Source organism: Cydia splendana, chromosome 7 (assembly GCF_910591565.1).
Source record: "Cydia splendana chromosome 7, ilCydSple1.2, whole genome shotgun sequence".
Taxonomy (NCBI): domain Eukaryota; kingdom Metazoa; phylum Arthropoda; class Insecta; order Lepidoptera; family Tortricidae; genus Cydia; species Cydia splendana.
Window position 1 is genome coordinate 5,911,178 of NC_085966.1, and position 24,047 is coordinate 5,935,224.

General features: G+C 40.0%; 1 protein-coding gene across 1 annotated transcript in view; it reads left to right on the plus strand.

Annotated features, from left to right (window-relative positions):
• Nucleotides 1–24,047, plus strand: part of LOC134792330 (histone-lysine N-methyltransferase 2C-like) — an 80,043-nt gene that overhangs the window by 29,165 nt on the left and 26,831 nt on the right. The window contains 12 exon segments of the mRNA XM_063763599.1: nucleotides 2,895–3,030; nucleotides 3,557–3,727; nucleotides 4,962–5,084; nucleotides 6,309–6,419; nucleotides 7,251–7,354; nucleotides 8,045–8,292; nucleotides 9,037–9,166; nucleotides 9,536–9,670; nucleotides 20,121–21,032; nucleotides 21,417–21,470; nucleotides 22,428–22,551; nucleotides 23,022–23,116. Of these exon segments, the coding sequence (XP_063619669.1) occupies nucleotides 2,895–3,030; nucleotides 3,557–3,727; nucleotides 4,962–5,084; nucleotides 6,309–6,419; nucleotides 7,251–7,354; nucleotides 8,045–8,292; nucleotides 9,037–9,166; nucleotides 9,536–9,670; nucleotides 20,121–21,032; nucleotides 21,417–21,470; nucleotides 22,428–22,551; nucleotides 23,022–23,116 (2,343 nt within the window).

The window sequence follows — 24,047 nt, forward strand, 5'->3', positions numbered from 1 at the left end:
GGTTGTACGCCTGCACTAGTGAGCCTACTTGTCCTGTCGCCACTTTCGAGTCAATCCTTTATCGCACACATCAAATGAATTAAGTCAGTGTGGTTCTATACAGATGGCTCTTTACATTTACTAACTGACTATGTATAGAATGTATTAGGGTCGATCTACTATTTCTTGTTGTTATTCTGTCCGTTCAGCCAGGAGACAATAGTAGCATAGTTTCTTAGAAGAGCTGCTGTACCATGTTCTACAAACGTGCTTAGTAGATATCCCATTATGGAAAGGCCTATAACTACCAAAAAAATCAAGTTTGGTTAATTTAAATACGAAATAACTAGTATTTTAAGAGTGACCCAGGAGACCGTAACCATGGCAACTAGTGACAAGAAAAAGTAGATTCACCCTTTAACAGTATAAGTGTCTTGGCATAAGTAGCTGTAAACTTATACTTGTTTCTTTGAATAAAGAATAAAGAGAAAGTACTAAACTTCTCACAAGCAAGTCAAAGTAATTATGGTAGGTATGGTAGGTATGCGAAAAATAACTCCAAAATACACGAACTACACATATTCATATCTATTTTCATGAATAAACATAAAAAATAAGATAGCTTTGTGATCTTCATTTTCATTAAACGGTAATTATTTTAATTGAAGTTACAATAATCACAACTTTAATCCAATGAAAAGTCCAATTGAGGATTAAATACATTAATTATTCTCACTGGTATTTGAACGACGAAGTATTGTAGGTACATTTGCTCTCGGAAATAAATTATGCTATTCGATAATGTTGTTCAAATATTTATTGATGCTTTGGTATCGAAGTGTGGACATAGTCATATAAAATGAAATACTTTCATTTCCCGAGTGATTCGAGTGAACACATCTGAATAGCATAACTTATTTCGTACCGTGGCGTTATACACAAACACAAGTCAGACGTCAGTGTGTAATGTGTATGCGAGCTCGTCTTGTTGGGTGATCCGCGCTGCACCCCGCGGTCCTAAGCACTCCTCTCAGTCAATCTAAATTACTCATCACCCAACAACATTTTTGGCTGTTAAGCATTGTAAGCTGTGTGGACATTTTATTTTCTTTGAGCTTCTTTTGAGGACCCCCCCCTCCTAAACGCCTCCCGGACTCGTGTCCTCAGTTTCCGTAATGTTGTTTTTTATTATTTCCGCTTTGCCTTGGTAGAAGTTGGCTTTAACACTGGGCGGTGGCTGGATGTGGTGTGCTAACAATTCTAACAGTCGGTGTAGTTACTTTATTTTGCATTGTTACGCTCTTGTATAAAGCTTTGTAAGGCAGGTAATTTTGTAACATAGTTTTAAGTATAATATAACCATGTCATTGATCATTTTTAATTAAATATGAATTTTAGTTGATTTTAAGTTTTTGACTTAGTTAAAGTAGCGCAAGTTCTTAGCTTAAAATATGGCCCATTTGGAAGATAACATGCAACCTGACATGTAGGTCTTGCAGGTAAATAAATGGAAAGAAATTGTCTAGTGGTAATACTTTTGTGGTTATAATATTGCACTTTTTAATCTTTTTATAAGAACGGTAAAAGACACAACAAATCTGCCAGTCCTTTTTAAAATCTCTAAAAGATCGACAGTTATGGAGTTGCTTTAAATGGTTATATAAATAGCAAATTTTTTTTCTTATCATATTTGTGTGTCCCGCTGCTGGGATCTATTTTTGTTCGGTTGTACACCTGTTAAAGTTTACTGCTTTTTCGAATGGGCCCAAATTTAAAAAAAATTGAGCTAAGGAAGCCATACTAAAAATCTATTATGTTTGTAAATACATTTTATTAACACATTGTTGTAATACTGAATAATCATGGGGTGACTGCTTTAGTTAGTGGCCACTACAAGGTAATTGGCCTCTCCTAACAAATTAGAAAAAAATAAGCTCATTGAAACCTTATTGGTAAGAGTGGCCAATTACTATACACTGGCTAATAGCTGTAGCAGTCACCCTATTCAAATAATATCATTTCAGTAATTGTTTATATTTAAAGTACAGACATCTGTATATAGTATGAATTTGGTGTTATAATGTTACATGGATTGGCTTGGTCAACAGTTCGAACACGCATGGAAGTAGGTGGTAGTAGCTTCGTGTGAGACATACATACATGAAGCGCATCAGAGTAACGTACACATGAACGATTGGGATGGTTACGTGCTTTTGCACTCGTTATTGTAAAAGGCATGTCGTGAACAAAAAGTATTTGATTTGAAGCCGTAATCATTCCAAAAACTGCTAAATTTGCTGGTCAGAATTTCTAAATTTATTAAGTGCCTACTTAAAATAATTAGTAATAGTTTGTAATATCTGATTGATTCGATAAAGCCGCCTTTGGCTGTTATTTGTGCCGTAGAGACGAATCTAATGAAAATAACGTCTCAGAAATCCTCTTTTACGGACAATCGGTTAACAAAATAGTTTTTAAAGTGTAGCAGAGGCCCTGTAAATAAGAAACTAATTAAAATACTCGTTTTTTGCATTCATGTAACATCTGACCAGCAAGTTCGTAGTACAATAACAGCGACTTAGCTGTCTGAATGAACACGCAAATTTCATTCAGAGTATGCGAGTTCCGTCAACGCAGTTTGTCCGTTCGTAGCATTTACAAAAATAACTTATCGCGTAGAAATTTGGAATGCATGAGTATAACTAGCTATTTATTAATTTGCATCAGTCTCACTACACTAGAACTAATTCACGTAAACATTCCAAATTTCAGCTCGAAGGACAAAATATTAGGGTTTCCAATTTTGACGGAACTCCGAAAGCGGTCGTGGTTAGCGAACGGATCGTTCAGACAGCGAAGCCTGACATCATGGCGAAAGGTAATTAACGCGTATAGTAATAAGTGTGCTGCTATAGGAGCAGGAGCGCGCGTGCGGGCAGCAACGCAGCGCGCGGGAGGCCGAGCAGGAGAGGCAGTGGAAGCAGTTGCAGCAGTTGCGCCAGCAGCAGACGCAGCAGCAACAGCAGATTATTCATGATCAGCGGATACAAGGTAGTACTCTAATGCTAAAGCACTATTAGTGAATTTTTAGAGGCAACCGCTGCTGGATGGCAGCAAAAGCAATGGATACGTGACCATTATGACATTTGTGACCAACGGATACAAGATAGCAAGGAGTCTTAATGCTATATGGTAGGCAGCGGCGGCTCTTTTTGCTGCTACAGAGCAATGTTATCAAAACCTGTAATTGGCTTTATAATTCTATTGTAATTTCTGGATATACCTATAGGCGCTGTTGGTTTTCCATGTACCTACTAAAATAAAATAAAAAATAATGTCAGGTGAAACTTGTTACGTATTCATTCACCAAGTGATACATTTTAATTGTTCTTGATTACAGTACTCGTATTCGATCTATACAGTTCAAAATTTTCTAAATTGTTGTTTAGCTGTAATCGTTAGTCCTTTACCCCGTTTACGGGATGGCCAAACCTAAAGCTTACTTTACATAGGTTTGGCCAGCTTGTAAACTAAATATTAATATTAGACACGCCCGCTTGAACCTGTCTGTCTAAAGCAGCGATGCAGCGGCTTCGAACGCCTGACTCCGAGCCGCCGCCGTCACCAGCGCCCGAAGCTCCTCGCAGCGCCTTCCCGACCCAACGGTTCCAATACGCCAACGATGATAACATCAACCGGCAGCTGCGCGACCTGCTACAGCGGCATCCTGAGAAGATGTGGCCGGGACGTAAGTATTAAACCTTAACACAGACTACATGACTAAATAGAAACATGAGGTTCCTTATGGCTTTCACAGTTTTCCTTTATGTTTCTTTTTTTGTCTGTTACCTTCCGTGATTATTTCTCACTTGATAGTCTCATCGGAAGATCAGCGCTGGAAGTCGCCAGCAACATGCTGAGATGGGGCCATTTCGTGACACTTTATTTTTCACTATGTTTTTTCTATGTATGTCTATTGTCTGTGTGTTTACGAATAAAAAACTATTCTATTTATTATATTCTATCATTACGACTAAGCTCAAAGTAGCGTGTATATTTAGTATTTCTCACGCATTTAGTCATGTAAATGTCACTCATAGAAACGCAACTAGCCGCACCCGGCAACCCGTCATGAGCCGTGACAGGTACCGGGGATGATCTCCCTTGACAGTTACTCGGGTGGACTGTATGCGGGTAATGTAAGTGTAGTACCTATAGTCGCCAAGATTTTTTTAAATCAAAATTGGGACAAGTTACCGCGGTCGACCAGGGTGCGCAGTCAACGTGCAATCGTGAACGCTCCGTAGCGAACGCCACTGTCACTGTCGCACTAGTGTGGTAGAGTGATAGGGAGAGATGACTACGATACGCTACGGAGCGTTAACGATTGGCACGTTGGCTACGCGCCCAGTTGCATCTCTATCTAAACTGTTGTCATGACCTCCACATCGTTCTACAAGTTGATTTAAGACATGGTCACCTTGTTTTTAGAGTGGAGAAAAGTAACTGGTAGCTAATATTAAACGAAACTTCACGCCCAACATTTGTTTGTTTTCTTGCGTGTTGTTTCTATGTGAGCTAACGACATTTTATTTTTATTGAAGTTGCAAGTTAGGTGCTATAAGCGTATGCAGCACTGTCGACAAGTTTACAACACCTTATGAGGCCTACCTCCAACATTGGTAGTTGAAACTTCGAATATGCAAGACTTGCAAGAGCGATAAGGAGACAGATAATGAAACTTTTATTTCCGATGTTCTCGGTAGATGTAGTAGGCTTACCTTGTCGGTGTACTTGTCACGTGTAATCTAGGTTCAGCGCTCAATATATCAGTCGAGCCAGCACGTCTTTCTGTCAACTCGGAAGTCACGCAAATCTGCATATTCCGTTTTCCGCACAGTTATCTAATTAAAGCTATTTGGTTCTAGGGGTCAGATGTGCTAAAGGTACTCGTTCAGCTATTCCTTAAATTATGTTTACAGAAGGTAGCACCGAAGAAGGCGGTGGTCCCACGGGACTCGAGGGGCAGCCGTTCCGCCATCCGTTGCCTGTGGGGCTCCGACCTCGAGCTCCGCTGCCGCCTGGGCAGCGCCCTGAACACCCTCGTAAGTCGTGTATATCCATGCGTAAGTGTAGATAGTTATATGTGAATTATTAAATGGCTAGGATTACTGCCCTTACCGGGCACCTATCTTACTTACGTCATAGAGAAATATAGTATGAATAGAGTGCTCGCTCCATATCCATACATCAATTTTGATACCAAAACGACTATTATTTTCGCAGTCGACATCTAGCATGGCGGAATTATCAGTACCGCTACTTGATACTAGAATTATCTAGTGTCGCGACTCACGAAAATTGTATTGAACAACAAATACAACTAATATTAAAAGCAGTTTGACCTGGAATTTGATGTAAGTCTGCTAGTATGATATAGATGGCGGCAGTCCAAATATATTATATTTATTTATAGCCTTATATCAGAAATAAATTTTTATACTATATCTATAGTTTTCCTTATGATAACCGATTCTGTGTGCCTTTGGGCAAAGGCCACCCCCAATCTTCCCCACTCTTCCTTATTTTGAACTAATCTGGTCCATGTTTTAGTCCTTCCAGCCATGTCTTCGATTTCATCGGACCATCTTTTAAATTGGCTACCTCTGTTTCTTAGCCCAAATATAATGTTGACTAAAAATTTTTAAGTTATATTTTTCTTATGTTACACATTTTTTCCAAATCTTGTACTTAATTGAAAATAAAACTACAATAATTTGACTAAAACATTTTATATTTATTAGCGTTCATTTAGATTTTGAAATTTGTAGTGTTTTACATTTAGTTAAACAGACTGTTGTTCTACTATGCTGTGGTATTTCACTCAGTAGCAAAGTTTGTTTAAGCCTTATACCTTGATACCCTCTATGCTCGTGGTTCAATTTTGGAATCTTACGCTTGCTTGGATTAACCGGAACTCTTTTTTCAACTCCTTGAAAAAAGAGTTCCGGTTAATCCGGTTATAATATTAGCTGATAATTGTTGAGCATTACACTTTTCGGTCATCGGAACATCTATTGTCAAGAAGCAGTACTGATAATTCCGCTAGTCGATGCTAGATGTCGACTACGAAAATAATAGTTGTTTTGGTACTAAAACTGATGTATAGAGTGAGCACTTTATGTATTTTTTTCTCTATTTTTACGTATACACACACACCGTCAATCACGTTACCAGTGTGTGTGTACTTACCGGGCAAAATCCCATCACATTGTATTCAGTTCATCTCCTATTTGACGCATAACTTAACAAATTGGTATAATTTTCAGTTCTTATGCATCAACGGCTAGTAGCACCCGATGGCACGCCTATACAGCAAAACGTCGGGAACCAGGGGCAGCAAGTTGAACAGAAACCACATGTCATGTCACAGCCCAACGGTAAGTAATATCACTATTAATAGTCCTTTAGGGTGGCATTCCATCTGTCCAATATCTTGGTCCAATGTGCATTGCGTCCCACTCTCTCATTAAGCAAAATGTGAGACGCAAATGGATGGGAAAAACAGATGGAATACCACCCTTAAGCAAAGGTTTTACTCATACGCGTGGATTGATGTAATGAAAATGCAACGAGATTTTGTGAAGTTAACGCTCATTATACTTGGCATCTGATCACCACCGCTCACTTCTAAACTCTAAATCATAATTAGATTCCAAAAAATGTTGCCACTGCAATAATTTGTTTGTAAAATAGTAAATTCCTTTTTATAAATAAATACGCTAAGATAATTTATTTAATGGTAATTTTACGCCTACGATTTAAAAAGTACTTTTATTTACTTATTTTTACATAAATACAAGACGCGCTAGTAAAAAGTGGCAACATTGTCTTACTTTTTTTGGAATCTTATTATGATTTAGACTTTTAGAGTATAGGCGTTCATAACGACTTGTTTGTTTATTTAAGAGGATAAGTGTCCCAATGATATGCAACACCCTCCCGCAATCTTTCATAAGCTTATATTGGTCGGGACTGACCAGTCTATAGGAATGGCGTCAACTTTTTTCTCTCCATCGATTTCGTAGTCTAACGGATTTGTGTGATTCACTTAGTGGTTTTTTAAGCCCTTAAGGGCCAGTTGCACCAACCACAGTTAACAAACTGATCATGTGGTTGGTGAAACTGACCCTAAGTCTTCCAGCGTTTCAACACGATCTTAACAAAATTGATTCCTATGCGTTTGTTTTAAGGTGTATTTTTGTTTGTAGCTCAAGGCGGGGAGAGCAAACAGGAGCCCGGTGAGCACGGGAACGATGAAATGGACATGGGCGATATGGACAAACTGGAACAGGACGCTGGCAACATTGGCGAGGTTTGTATTTATAAATACTTTATAATTTCATTTTCATTATTCGGTTCCGTCAGTCGTACAAAACATAATTACCAGTCATCCTTTAGGCATAGCTAACAAGCTTAATCTTTTTGACTGCCAAAGACGTCAACTGACGCGCGCGGGTATAGCCCAATATAACCTTCGTGCCTTAATAATACCTTCGTGCATTCCGACACAGTTCATGATGACGCGCCCCACACGATAGGGGCTGTCCATAAATTACGTCATCGATTTTTGACCCCCCCCCCCCTCTAAAATCATCCAAAAATCATGCTTCGAATGACCCCGTTTCCTCCTACGTCATGCTACCATCATCCGATGTCCAGACCCCCCCTCCCTAATTTGAAATTTATGAATAGCCCCATAGGCGTGGCGTTCAAAGGATTAAAAATCCTGTCAGCTGTACCTTTCTTTTGTCAGCCCAAAATATAAACAAGCTAGTAATCGAATTTTCACCATTAGTGGAAAATATTAATTGATTATTAGGTTTAAGTTATTAATCTTGAAAAGGTAGAATGAGCCAGATTCAGTTGACTTACTTCATTTCCAGACTGATTCTTCACGACTTGGTCACTTAAAGCTTCCCTATGATGATATTGATGATGATGTAATCCTGTTATCCCTCATTTAAAATGTTCCCTATACAATACATACGTATTAATTCCACAGGTGGGCGACATCCTCACCGGCCTAGGCGGGGAAGACGACGAGGAACTCCTAGAATCACTGACAGCAGAAATCGGGGAGCAGTTCAACATCCTAGAGTACGCGGACCCGGAGCTCGCGGCGCTCAACGACGCGGAGCACATCCTCGACGGGCTGGAACTGGAGGAGGTGCCCGAGCGGCATGCCAAGAGGGAGCACCCCATGTAAGTTAACTATACATGTACAGCAGAGATACAGCTCAACATCGTAGAGTACGCGGACCCGGAGCTCGCGGCGCTCAACGACGCGGAGCACATCCTCGACGGGCTGGAGCTGGAGGATGTGCCCGAGCGGCATGCCAAGAGGGAGCACCCCATGTAAGTTAACTATACATGTACAGCAGAGATACAGCTCAACATCCTAGAGTACGCGGACCCGGAGCTCGCGGCGCTCAACGACGCGGAGCACATCCTCGACGGGCTGGAGCTGGAGGAGGTGCCCGAGCGGCATGCCAAGAGGGAGCACCCCATGTAAGTTAACTATACATGTACAGCAGAGATACAGCTCAACATCCTAGAGTACGCGGACCCGGAGCTCGCGGCGCTCAACGACGCGGAGCACATCCTCGACGGGCAATGAGATATACTGTTCGAGCAATTTCCTTGACAGTAACTAGACCCAGCTTCACTAAGGGCCGGTTGCACCAATCACAATTGACTGATGAATATTATTCAGCAGTGAACTATGAGACTTCCCATACAATGAAATTTACGATGACAGGTGGCTTGGTCGACCCTTTTAAGCTGACAATTTGTTTACATGTGCAAGAAATATACAGTGTATGGTTAATAATTACCAGATTACTGAGACAGCAAGCAGCAGCAATCGTATAAAAAAATCATACAAATAAAATTTTCGACTTCAAAACTTACATTACTTACTTATTAATTTGACTTTACCATTTATCTTGTATCTCATAGTCTTAGATTGTATTTCATGGTTATATTTTTCATCAGTGAGGAGTCGGAACAGAAACCGGACACCAAGATGGACAGCGAGCTGCAGAAAGCGGTGAAAAACATTGAGGCGTCGCAATGCAAACCGGAAGATGACAAGCCGCGGCTACCGCACCAGCAAATGCTACAGGTACAGTGCAAATTCGCCTTTTATTTTCCACCATCGGTTAGGCATTTTCGTCCTTAGGTATGTGATGATTTGCCCGTTTCTCTAAGTCTAAAAATAAGCCGCGAGCCAGCAGCAGATTGTTGTGCCTGAACGATAACTCTTAAATCTGTTAAATCAGATTTATCATGACGATGACTAAACGTCAGCTGCCGCTCCGTTGGTGTGGCCACCCACCTTTTTTTTTACCCAAAATAATGACTAATAAGAGTTTTATTGTTGTTTATGAAGCGCAAGACCCGTGCTTCCGCGCCAATTAGGTTAACACTGATGTCCCACCAATTATTTACCGCAAAATAGGAAACTGCTTAACCGTGAACATTTTGCGTGCAGTCGGCGATGCAGGCCATCAAGGCGGAGGTGAAGCTGGAGGGGTCGGAGGTGAAGACGGAGCCCGAGTGGCGCGCCGGCGGCGCCGCGCCGCCGCGCCAGCTGTTCCCGCAGGCCTTCCCCGCCGCCCGCCTGCAGGTATGCTACCATATACACACACTACACAGACGCCGCGTTATGAAGCGTTTACATACACCACGACACTAGGTCACCGCTCATAGGTGCAATTTACTTGTAAAGGTAGATTTGAGTCTCCGTCTAGTACCTAGTTGAGGTGGTTGGTGATTGTAACCTTTCAATTGGGTGATAGCTCAAATAGGGGTGTTGATTTTTATGAAATATTTCAGCGATTTATCATACCAAAACGGAAATATAAAAACCGGCCAAGTGCGACTCGGGCTCGGAGTATGGGAGCACCACTTAGGGCGGGTTGCACCGTGCCCATTTGATGTGCTGATCATGGCTAAAGATGGCGCTAACGAACGCTAACTGCATATTTGGGTTGCACCACGCCTAACGTCTGTTAAAAAGTTACGCTGCCCTTAACCGGTCGTAGACCACTGGTTAACGATTTTACCGCCTGATAAAAATGGCGGCACTTTATTGAATTTGTCCGTATTTCATGAATTTATATTTGATTTTTCAATAATTTTAGGAAATATGTTATTTTAATTATTAAAAAATGTTAATAACAATAAAATGTGGAGTTTGTAAACGCAAAAACGTGTGACAGTTGACATGAATGGCTCTAAAAGTCATTATAATTGGGAGACGATCCGTCTTTCATAAATACATTAATTTATTTATAGTTTAAAAGAAATGTGCGTGTTTTAAGTTTAAATTGCGTGCAAAATGACTCAAAGTTGGAGTTAAGACCAGATTGACGTTATCACAGGTTAACAAATACGTCCCATCAGATGAAACTCGACGGCATATAATGTCGGCACTACTACTTGTCGCCAGGATGGTCATTAAAACCAATTAAAGGCTTCTGATTATTGGAATCAAGATAAAAATGATAAATCCTTTGGACAAATCCACCACGGACGAACTATGATATTCGAAAACAGCGAGATGGCACCTATAGCCATCTACAAGTCTGCCTCTGAAAATCGTAACCCGCTATAGAAGTGAACTATGTTTAGAACTATAAACGTACATAAAACAAATTGCGAAATATAAAATCAAGTATTTTGTGAAGTATGGCAAGTGAAGTTTTGTGAAGTGTGGAATGTATTGGGACAATTCCAGACTAGTTGGCATAACTAATAGGTTATAATAAAGTGACAAAAATGTGTAATGCAAAAGTGATTATAATACTTCAACTCCTACTTACTTGGGTTTTATTTGCTTTTACAACATAATGTTATTCATAACCCTAACAACAACTTTCCAAGTAGGCATTAAACTAAAATAATATTATTTTTGGAGCTATCTATATTTGAATTGCAATTACAACTACAAGTGCAATTTGTGTTGCTTCTAATAGGATCCCGCATCCATTATCAACATAGTATGGCAAAGCATCCTTTAGCACAGCGGTCGGCAACCTTTTAGCAGCCAAGGGCCACATAGTAGTTAACTAACTAACTAAGTTTAACTTTTGTATTGTATTTGTTAACAAAGTAGTCGCAGGCCGCACTTTGTTAATATTTATGTCTTTATCAGACATTGACGTTTGTCAATATTACATACAAAATAGCCATGGAGGCTCGTGGGCCGCAAGTTGCCGACCGCTGCTTTAGCATAAAATAAAAATAAATGCCCGAGGGATGCCGCTTTCCTAAGTAATAAAAAAAGCTAAAATATATATTACCGTGCCAAGGCGATACTGGCTGTCAAGCTTAGTAGAGTAATTATTCTGGAAATATAGAACATACATGAGAACAACTGAGTTGTTTTAAAGGAACTTATAATATGCTTGTCAGATGCAGAAAGGAACAATACTCCTATCTGCATCTGACAAGCATATCTATTGACAAAATTCAAGGTATTCTGTAAGTAGGGCTCTTCCACTATAGTCAAAAAACATTTGCAGTGACTTTAAAAATACAAAGCAACATTTATAAAACTTTAATACAACTACCAATACCTGGGTCAAATAAAATATAATATGGCTTGTTTTCTTGTCACCTGAATTTTATTTGTGTTCAACCAGTCATACATTGAAATATATTTAACCCTAGCCATGTATTGGAAATAATGTTCCAGTACAGTACCTACTGATTAACCTACCTCAAGTCCCTATATACATAACATTTAAACCTAACATAGGTACCTAAATAGCCCTGAATTTGTCACAAGAAAAGGCCCTCGGTCTGAATTATTTTATTTTATTTGTTTTCCCTCCATACTGGCTTTTTAATTATTTATCTACACCCGAAGAAAATAAAATAGTTAATAACCAAGTTACCTGTATGACTGAAAATATAATAACTGATAGGTAGGTACCTCCTTAAATATAATTGTAAAATAAATAAGTTCTTTATCTACTCTCCGGGTAACCCTTTACCTCCATTGGTCACTAAACTGCTTAAGTACCTAACAAGGATAAGGAGGAATAAAGTAGATAAGGTAACTAGCAATATATTTTCTTGTCAAAATTGAAATTCAGATAATATTTCTAATTGTACTTTATTTTTTGTAACAAGTTTCTTCCGGTTAATTTAATTGTATAATTTGTTGATTTCTTGAATTCATTCACTTGTGTGTAACTTTTATCTTGTATTCCATATCATATGGTGTCAATCTAACCTGAAAAGAAAGCAACATGATATTATTATAAGTCATCATATTCCTCGCGTTTGTCCCGGCATTTTCCACGGCTCATGGGAGCCTGGGGTCCGCTTGGCAACTAATGCTTAGACCAAGCAGTTTTAAATTAAAGTACAAAAGTAACTCAAATGCCTGCTACTAACAGTTATGCATTATTTTGTCAACAATATAATTGGAATTTTTTCCCTAACTATCGTCTTTGCTTCATAGTTGTAGATAGCGTAGTTAGCGCAAGTAATCACTTGTGCATGCTTGTGCTTAGGGCTCTGAAAGGACTGGAAGTAGGAAGCAGCTATAAGCATTAAACTAATAAGATAACTTACCGGGCAATGACGCTCCTTGTTTGATTCCGACTTTAGCTAGGCCATTCAACAATCGTAGTCAGACATTTCACTTTAGAGTGTTTTTAATATATAACCATAAATATATTCAGGAATGGCTTATATTGTTGAATATTTAGATTTTAAATCTGCAAAGAAAGTGTAGTTCGCGCCTACAAAACTTTTCTCTTTGAGAATTTTGACAACTCAGTTTGGCATTTATGACTGGGTTGCTATATAAAATAAAAATTCTACCATAAAATTTTTGGTAGGAATGCGTTCATAATACGGCAATACGATTACCGATTAGTAATTTTAACGTCCTGTTATTTTATAGTTGGTGCAACGCATTTTATTTAGCAATCGTTAAGACCCCCACGTCAGCGTTAAAATTTAGCGAACCGTGCTTACGTTAGCAGGTGGTTTGGTGCAACCCGCCCTTAAATATTTATTTTATTCTGTTTTTAGTATTTGTTGTTATAGCGGCAACAGAAATACATCACCTGTGAAAATTTCAACCGTCTAGCTATCACGGTTCATGAGATACAGCCTGGTGACAGACAGACGGACATTGGAGTCTTAGTAATAGGGTCCTGTTTTTACCCTTTGGGTACGGAACCCTAAAATAGATATAATTGAAACATAAAAAAGCTCCAAGTTTTATATCAACTGATTTAACTTCAGGAATTCTAGATTGAATTATTCAACAACTAAAACGCTTGTAAACGATTTTGTATTTGAAAATTTAATTAACAAAGCCATTATATATACAAATGTTCAGAAAAGAAATGGAACGGAGTTTTTGCGCTACTGATTTCACAAAGTAAATTCCTATTTAGAGACAATGATACATAAATATCTTGTTTTTTATGTTGTTTATTTTTACACCTTTTATTATGTTGTATTGTATATTTAAGTTTCTTGCCGAAATCTTTGATGACATTTTTCGCATTGATATTATGTAAACAACCTAGAAAAGGACATAGGATACTTTTATTTTCAGAATTCGTCCTCTAAAGGGCGGCAACGTTGAGTGGTCGTTACATTGCCATACGTCAATAAAAATACAGACTAGTAAATTCAATTTTAATATATTGTATCCAATTAAATGCATTCTTCAAAAAGCAAACAAAAGCGTACATCACTCACAAAAAATACAAATCCTTAAAAAATATAGGAAGTTTCATATTTAAAGTACTATAGCCATACTAAATTTAAAATAATATCGTTAGGTTTTTCCGTATTACAAGTAGTTTGCTATTATTAAAATTTAATTCATTCCAAACATTTGAGGAAAAAATTAAGTACAATGGTCTACAGTGTTCACGATAAATAAACCTTATTACCAAGATGTAAGGTGCGTCAATAGTCAGTAAAGTTTTACTCAGTATTTACCTTAATTTCAGTCCAGGACACGAATAATATACATACACTATTCCGAGTAAAACTTGTGATTCATTATTATTTTGTGGACCTACGTACCTAATTTCATTATAATTAAACGCATTTGAAGAGACCAGGGAAAAAATTATAACGGTGTATTTTTTCCTCATAAATCCCCGCGTACAGTTACAAGTAGGTACAAATCATGGTATAATAATATACTCCGCCTGGTACTCCATTCCGAGATTCGCGTATGACCTAACTGACACGCGCCTACGTCATCATGCTGTTTACAGGTTCTCAAACTTTGAAATGTGGGAGAATTTTAACCAACGGTGAAAATTATTTTAACGGCATTAATTTTAAGTTATTTATGTAGAAACATAGTAAAATAAAACAAATCTAATGTATTAAATTAAACTTTATTTATCTATACAAGACAAACGTTTAAAAAACTAATTCACAGTTACACATTAATTACCAAGCTTACGACGTGAAAAGTTTGGAAAACACTGCGACTGCTGACACTGAGCGAGAAGGAAATAACAATTAACACGCGTTCGACAAGGATGACGGTCAGGGCATGAAGTTATCTAGATCCGAATTGTCAAATGTCCACAGCGCTATCCTGTGTTGCCAGTAGTATAAACAGAATTACCCGAAAGTCTATAATTCCTTTCGTGAATCGGAAGATATTGCTAACGAGTAATTAACAATGACGTGTTATTGTAAAATTTAAGCTAAAATACATATAAATGAAAATTATAAAATTATAAAGAAATATTTTAACTTATTAACCATAGGTATAATGTACCCATGCACAGTGTTCGATTTCCCTCAAAAAATTTCCCTATGCTGTTCATTGCATAAATCAATCAAGGAATGCATTTGAAATGCAAGACTAGAACACCCAGAAGTCTATTTCAAATACTTTTTTTAATAAAAAATAAATTATATTTCATGACCTTGACATCGAAAAACTACTAAATAAATTCTACAAAAGTATCTGATGAAGAAGTCGCTTTTTAATCAATGTAGTTCGATAAAGAAGCCTTTGGCGCATATTTTCTAGTTCTTAGTTTTGGAATTTACCCTCTGGTTACCGAGTTGTTCATATAAATAGAGATTTTTTATTTCATTTTTTTCTCCTAAATAACTCAAAAGTGCGACTTGCGACTAGCACTGACAGATTGCTCTTAACTAGGTCAACCACTGGTAAAAAAATCACGTTCCACTATCGCGGCGTTTGGGAGTTATCGAATTTAAAAATACAGTGTTAGGGTTGACCCTCAACTTGACCTTTAATTTTTAGTCAGAATTAATTCAAAATTTTCCTCTATTACAAAACTGTATATTGTTTAGACATACTCCAGGTACATAAATAAAAATACAGGAACACTGGATTGACGGGGGCAAAAGTGCACCAGTGCTAGTGATTAATTAAAAATCGACTAATCGTAAAAAACAATTTTATCCATCATTATCAAAATGGCTAAGTTTGAATACATTTAATTGTGTGCAAACCTCTTTCATTTATACTTATCACAAGTATAAACAACCGATATCTGACATTGACGGTGTCGAGTCACTTGTGATAGGGAACACCATTGCCGGAAAATGAACAGGAGAAAAACTATGATAGATCTCTTTCACCGTGCACTAGAATCATCAGATCCGTTCGTGTCTATGGCACACTACAGACAACGCCAAAAATCGTCCAGTAGGATTAGTCTACCAGAAGCAGTTCGTGAACTTCTGAAGCCGATTCATGAGGAAAACTTACAAGAGGCTGAAAGTCGATGATGAAGATCTAGCTAATGATGGATCTTCGTTAATAGACGGTGATGAAAATCCATCCCATGTTGACGACTGCACGCTAGTTCTCGAAAATGAAAATGATTTGTATGAGCCACAAAATACATAAAATCTGAGACCAACTTGCGAAAAGAAACTATAACTTGACTTCTGAATTTCTTTCTTTCTTTTCTGAATTTAATGACTTTATTGTTTAACAAAGTGCACTGCACTTAAAAGTTTCTGCGTGGCCCAATGGTTGACTGGTAGAGAATGCCTTTTGGCAAGTCTGCCATTTGTAATTTCTTGTATTGTGCAATAAAGGTTAAATAAATAAATAGAAATAAAGTTTCTTATGTTGTTCCTTAATTTAATTTAATCAGATTTTTTAATTACTCCGACCTTTCATATTTGTTTGACCTTTAAGTAACAACCCTAAAAAGTATAATTTGACCTTTATACGTAACTCCCAAACGCCGCGATAGTGGAACGTGATTTTTTTACCAGTGGTAGACCTAGTTAAGAGCCATCTTTCAGTGCTAGTTACAAGTCGCACTTTTGAGTTTTTCAGGAGAAAAAAAATGAAATAAAAAATCTGTATTTATATGAATAACTCGGTAAGCAGAGGGTAAATTCCAAAACTAAGAACTAGAAAATATGCGCCAAAGGCTTCTTTATCAAACTACATTGATTAAAAAGCGACTTCTTCATCAGATACTTTTGTAGAATTTATTTAGTAGTTTTTCGATGTCAAGCTCATGAAATATAATTTATTTTTTATAAAAAAAAGTATTTGAAATAGACTTCTGGGTGTTCTAGTCTTGCATTTCAAATGCATTCCTTGATTGATTTATGCAATTAACAGCATAGGGAAATTTTTTGAGGGAAATCGAACACTGTGCGTCGTAACTTGGGTTCCAAATTAACTGAGCCAACGTACCGTTAGAAAGTAAAACTTGGATCACATTTGGTTGCATCTGATTCGGCTGCGATCCAAGTAATGTACCATCAGGTAATAGAAATTGCCCATAATTTGTGTTCTTCACCTTTCTTATGAAATTTGTAATCAAACGGCAATCGATATCCATCTCGTCGTATGAGTTGACATTGTATTGTACACCGAATTTACAAATTTCGTAACGACTCGGCTTGTAATTATTGTGATAATGACGTGGTTCGTGATATTTTGATACATGTCCAAGATTGTATAGAGCCAGGCCGGTCAGTAGAAGATTAAATCGACTTCTAGATGACCTGTACTCATATACGTATTCGGGTAGTTTCTCTCTATACACTGGATAGTGTTGTTGCATACCATTGTGTACATAGTAGACGTGTCTAGGCGGCTCATAGTGGTAATGATGTACGGATGTTGTTTGAACATTGTTATGGTGAATATTGGTAGGGTTATGATTTCTGACGTAAATGTCATTATACGTGGTTTTATGGACCCCATTTGTCGTTGGAGGGAATGTATTGTAGTTGCCTGGTTTATAACCGCCACCGGATTGTCCATCTGTTTCGGGATAAGTATGAGGTTTTGTCCCTGTTGGCTGAGTCTGACCTCCCGAGAGGCCGCCGCCGCCAGGATAAGTTGCCTGCGGTACTGTTTGCTTATTTATATTGTTGGTTACACCTCCTGACAGCCCGTTGCCGCCCGGATAAGTAGCCTGCGGTGCAGTTTGCTTGTTTATATTGTTGGTTACACCACCTGAGAGCCCACTGCCGCCAGGATAAGTTGCCTGCGGTGCGGTTTGCTTATTGATATTGTTGGTTACACCTCCTGAGAGCCCGCTGCCGCCAGGATAAGTTGCCTGCGGTGCGGTTTGCTTATTTATATTGTTGGTTACACCTCCTGAGAGCCCGCTGCCGCCAGGATAAGTTGCCTGCGGTGCGGTTTGCTTATTGATATTGTTGGTTACACCTCCTGAGAGCCCGCTGCCGCCAGGATAAGTTGCCTGCGGTGCGGTTTGCTTATTTATATTGTTGGTTACACCTCCTGAGAGCCCGCTGCCGCCAGGATAAGTTGCCTGCGGTGCGGTTTGCTTATTTATATTGTTGGTTCCACCTCCTGAGAGCCCGCTGCCGCCAGGATAAGTTGCCTGCGGTACGGTTTGCTTATTTATATTGTTGGTTACACCTCCTGAGAGCCCGCTGCCACCGGGATAAAGTGTTTGCTGTGTGGTTTGCTTATTTATACTGTTGCCATTGTTGGTCCCACTTCCTGAGAGGCCGCTGCCGCCGGGATAAAGTGTTTGCGGTGCGGTTTGCTTATTTATATGGGTGGTTTTATCTCCCGAGAGTCCGCTGCCACCATCAGGATAAAGTGTGGACTGCTATGCGGTTTGCTTATTTATATGGTTGGTCGTATCTCCCGAGAGTCCGCTACCACCGGGATAAAGTTTAGACTGGGGTGCGGTTTGTTTATTTATATGGTTTGTCGCATCTCCCGAGAGTCCACTACCACCGGGATAAAGTGTTGACTGCAGTGCTGTTTGTTTATTTATATGATTGGTCCCACTTCCGGAGAGTCCACTGCCGCCGGGATACGACAGCTGTTGAGCGGCAGGTTTTGGAGATTCCTGAGGGAATGGATCGTATCCACGTTTGGCAGGCGGCGCACTAGTCACTGATCCAGGCAGCCCATGGCCTGGATACCCATGGCCTTGGTTTCCTGTGTTTTTGTTTGTTGGCTGCGTTGCATGCACATCCGTATGCTTCACTGGTTTCGATATTGTCTCATGCACTGGTGAATGATGAATTGGCGCAGGTTTTGACTTATGATGTTCTGGTTTCGACGGTTTATGCACTGGTTTCGTCGGATGCTGAGTCAATTGTGACGATTTGTTAGATTTCGTCTCCACATTAACAAGAATTGTCCCACAAATGAGTAACAAACAAAAAAGTCTAAAGCCCGGCGCCATGGCGGCGCCCGCGCGTGTGTACCGCGACACACTCGCCCGAATAATACGGCGAGCTCCAAACAGACGGTGACCTTCAACTATTTTTAGACAGCGCGCTAAAAAAAATTATGCACATGTCTGGTTGAACGTATTTGATAAGCGATTTGTTGTTTTTTAAAAGGATTTTATGTACAATTACATAATTTATGCGATCGGTAGATCGGTACCTAATAAAGACCACTTTTCACTATAGGCTTTTTTAACTATGAAGTACGCTATAAATTTCTGTGCAAGAAACATATAAGCGTTCCATTGGTACTACATATTTCCTAAAAAAAACAGACTATATAAAAATGGCTATTTTAGTAAAAAGTAAAAAACTTACGTTTAACGTTTAACTTGGTCTTTAACGTTGTGATCGATACACACAGGTTATTTCAAGTGCAGTATTGATAATTTATTTTAGCTGCCACTGGTAAAGTGCGACACACAGTGGTCGCTCAATAATAATGTTGCTTATTTTAGAAATTCTATCTAGAACCAGTAAATGTACATTTCGTATCACGGGATTGTACAGAATTATATTTTCTGAACTAATAAAACAAAAACTATCTTAACTGAGATAGGTAGATGTCATATCCTACAGGTGACCAAGCCAAGCTCTCCAGTGGCTGGAATCGAACCGGCGTCCTCTGCATTCACGGCAGATGTCTCAACCACTCGGCCGCCCAAGGTCACTTTATCTTTTGTTTGTGACATCTATTTCAGTATACTTAATACTCGTTAATCCTCATTTATCAATGTTGACGAATTCCTCTGAGGACATTAGAAAAACTCGTCATGGTAGCTGAGGATAAGGGCTGATTTAGACGGCACGCGAATTCGCGTGCGATTTTAGTTACATTGCGGACTGTTGATTACGTTCAATTCAACCGACCGATCAAAACCCGCAATGTAATGAAACTCGCATGCGAGTTCTCTATGAGCAGCCCTAAATGATGTGGTACGGTTATGTGGTAAGCTGATGACGTCGGTTCGATTCCGGCCTCGGTCACTTTTTCTTTAGTTTATGATATTTAGGCGGTGGCCGAGTGGCTATGACGTCCGACTTTCAATCCGGAGGTCGCGGGTTCAAATCTTGTCTCGTACCAATGAGTTTCTCGGAACTTATGTACGGAATATAATTTCATAGGTATTTAACACTTGCTTTTCGGTGAAGGAAAACATCGTGAGGAAACCTGCATACATCTGCGAAGAAATTTAAAGGTGTATGTGAAACATTTTTTTTAATATAAAATATACGTAAATTGGTTTACTTAATTGTATCGTGGATGTTGTCCGCTGTATCGCTCGTTGTATTTAGTAAGTAGGTAATGATCTTGTAGCTCGCGTATAACAAAGCTCCTTTTACAGCAACAAGGCATGGTGCAGCACGGGCAGTTCGCCGGCGCCCCGCAGATGGGCCAGCAGGTGGCGCGCCCGCTGCAATTCCAACACCACATGCAGTTCGCACAGGTAACGACCACGCCCCTGTTCCACGACGGTGACTATTGTCACCTGACCGTGACACTGCAGCAACAAGGCATGGTGCAGCACGGGCAGTTTGCCGGCGCCCCGCAGATGGGCCAGCAGCTGGCGCGCCCGCTGCAGTTCCAGCACCACATGCAGTTCGCACAGGTAACGACCACGCCCCTGTTCCACGACGGTGACTATTGTCACCGGACCGTGACACTGCAGCAACAAGGCATGGTGCAGCACGGGCAGTTTGCCGGCGCCCCGCAGATGGGCCAGCAGCTGGCGCGCCCTCTGCAGTTCCAGCACCACATGCAGTTCGCACAGGTAACGACCAGGCCCCTGTTCCACGACGGTGACTATTGTCACCGGACCGTGACACTGCAGCAACAAGGCATGGTGCAGCACGGGCAGTTTGCCGGCGCCCCGCAGATGGGCCAGCAGCTGGCGCGCCCGCTGCAGTTCCAGCACCACATGCAGTTCGCACAGGTAACGACCACGCCCCTGTTCCACGACGGTGACTATTGTCACCTGACCGTGACACTGCAGCAACAAGGCATGGTGCAGCACGGGCAGTTTGCCGGCGCCCCGCAGATGGGCCAGCAGCTGGCGCGCCCTCTGCAGTTCCAGCACCACATGCAGTTCGCACAGGTAACGACCACGCCCCTGTTCCACGACGGTGACTATTGTCACCTGACCGTGACACTGCAGCAACAAGGCATGGTGCAGCACGGGCAGTTTGCCGGCGCCCCGCAGATGGGCCAGCAGCTGGCGCGCCCGCTGCAGTTCCAGCACCACATGCAGTTCGCACAGGTAACGACCAGGCCCCTGTTCCACGACGGTGACTATTGTCACCTGACCGTGACACTTGGCCGTACATTGCTGGTCCAATAAGTAAATATTGACGCTAGGTACCATCGTTACTTATCGAACCGGTCAAGAAAATGTCAGTGTCAGCTCCAGGCTCCAGTTTATATAGTAAAGCCTGATAGTGAATGAATTTCTCCCACACGACTGCGCGACTAAGTAATAAAAATGTCATACAAATAGATTCCTTACTGCTATGTCAGGAAACCAAAATATACCACACTAAATAAGACTAAATCGTCGCCTCTCTCGAAAAGTGTGATACACTTTTTTCTCAAAGTTAACAGTGCTAAAGCAGCAATGTACTAATAATGTTTTGTTACCGCACAGGGCGGCGCCAGCAGCGTCAACTCTGCGAGCATCGTCAATGCCATGCAGGCGCAGGTTCGTGTTTTATTACTATTCTAATCCCGTCTACTACCGCCTACTCGTACGTCTGACCTATAGTTCGTTTTTTTTAGCATTAGAAATAAGGTAAACAATCTTGATGTTTCTTTTAATTGAAAAACACATTTTAAAAGTAAGTTACGGCAAATATGTAAATTATGAATCTAATACGTTCATTTATATTCTTCTGCTTTCATAAGTAATAGTTATTGATTTTTAAAAAGCGTTTTTCAATTAAAAGACATGTGAAGATCGCTTACCTTCTTTCAAGTTCTTTCTAATGCTAAAAAAACGAACTATATATCTGACCTGCCGGCCTAGCCAAGGTGACAATCGCTATCGCTATGACAACGAAACGCTTTGTGTCCCTCTATCACTCTTCCATATTAGTGCGACAGTGACAGTTGCGTTTCGATCGCTACGAAGCGTAAGCGATTGGCATGTTGGCTACGCCGCCTGATTAGAAAAATTGTACTTTATACATTTGCAAATAAGGTTTGGTTTAACGATGGGTTTTTAAAGTTGTTTTCATTGTCTGAATTTTAATCAGTATAAATAGCATCCCAATCTTCCAACTATATCAATGGAACGGTAAAACAAATTTAAACAAATTTAGTAAAGTTTTTCATAATGTTTTTTGCCTGCAATTCACATATACGCACCTGGATAAATTCAGAAAAATCATGACGCATCCAACTATCTCGTGTAGCGTAAAGTAACTGTGACGAAAACTATCACTGTTCGCAAAACCCCTCACGCAACCAGGAAAGTTACTGGGAAGGCCTTACCCCCTTATTCATAAAACTTTACAGATATGATTTAGTAAAATTATGTTTTATCCCTTTCTTACAAATACATAAGTCAAAATGACAGATACAGACAAACGATTATTAGCTAATTGAGGCTTGTAGCGATGAATAAGGGGGTTAGAGATTAATTGTAATAATGGTACAGGTGAAGGCGGCAATGCAGGCCGGACGCAACATAGCGCCGGGCACGCGTCTCGTGGGCGCGGACGGTGCCGTGGGCGTCGTCCGGCACGACCGCACCGTGCAACTTCACACACTGCCGCACTCGGGTACGGGTTGTCTTAGGTCAAGTACGCACTTGAGATCGGATCTATCCACGCGGCGCGCCGCCATTCTACATATACTGTAAGATGACAGTCAAGTGCAAACGACCACGAATTGAAGTTGCAGCCCGCCTAGCGCTCGCCTTTAGGGTCCCCAGACATCACGATAAGGTCGTCTTCATATGTTCGCGACTTGTTACAGCTGTTACACCTGTGTAACCTATCTTCAGCAATGCCTTTGGTTCGCTAAGCACCATAAACGGACAGAACGACATTTTTACAGTATTTAATGTTCGGAATATGTAATAAAACTTTAGGGTTATTTTACATTGTCGTCTCGTTATCTCATTGTCATTACAATAATTCTATTTACATGCCACTGCTGAATCAACGATACGAAACAGACCAATGCAGATTCTCAAATCTTTACGCTAAAGTGCTATTGTTAAACGTTTACACAAAGTATGTCTGTACAGCGACAGTGGGTGCTGGCGTTTCTCGGCCTCCACCGCCACCGCCGTACCCCGGCACGCTGCGTCAGCCTCAACCACCACCGCCGCCGTACCCACAGGTACGTGCCCTAACATAACCTCAAACAACAACCTTAGCTATTTGTTGGCACACGTTCGAAATTCGTACAACTTTATTTTTTCCTTTACACTTGCAAGTTGTGCTAACTTAAGGGATTTGTTGGAATTAGTAAATAAAATCACTAATTCTAACAAATAGATGTGTCTGTATACTCAAAACTTAACAGTGTACAGACTTGACTCTTATATTTTGTACTTTAAATACGATGCTTACTAAGCGTGTGCCGGATCTCATTTTTCAACATTATAAGTGTGTTGTCATGGCAACCTATCAAAATTCGTCTTATATCGTTTGAAAAATGAGCCCCTGAATAAAGCCTTCATTGCTACAATGACTCTAATTTATGATTTATGAGCGAGCGTGTGTAAACAATTAGCTTAACATATAAAAGTGATTTGACCTGTTGACTGGTGCTAGTAACTTTAAATTAAGATGACTCATAGCTTTGCGTGGCGGCGTTGCGCGGACGAGAGTTTCTTACGATTCACATTACTTACACAACTCAAAGGAATCTAAACCTGAAATAAAGTGACCACATTCCATATTTATAGGTATGTCAGCGCGCTTATATGCAGCGCTGCGGCGTATAAAATGGTCTCGCTATTTACTTAGGCTGGGTATTCACTAAAAAGTTTTACTTGCAAAGGACGCAACTGTATAATGTAATGAGATAAGTGTGACAATAATTATTATGTCTATGACTTACTATTATAAATCCAGCCGTTGGCGCTGAGCGCAGCCATGCCCCGCTCTGTATGTTCTACGCCCAAATTGTTATTAAGTTATACCAGTCACCAAATCGAGTCACTCTAACATTCAAATACTTAATCGATTCCCTAGATAACATAGAAACTAAATGTAAACATGATAATTTTCCACTTACAACTGAATGATACTTGCGAATCAGTAAA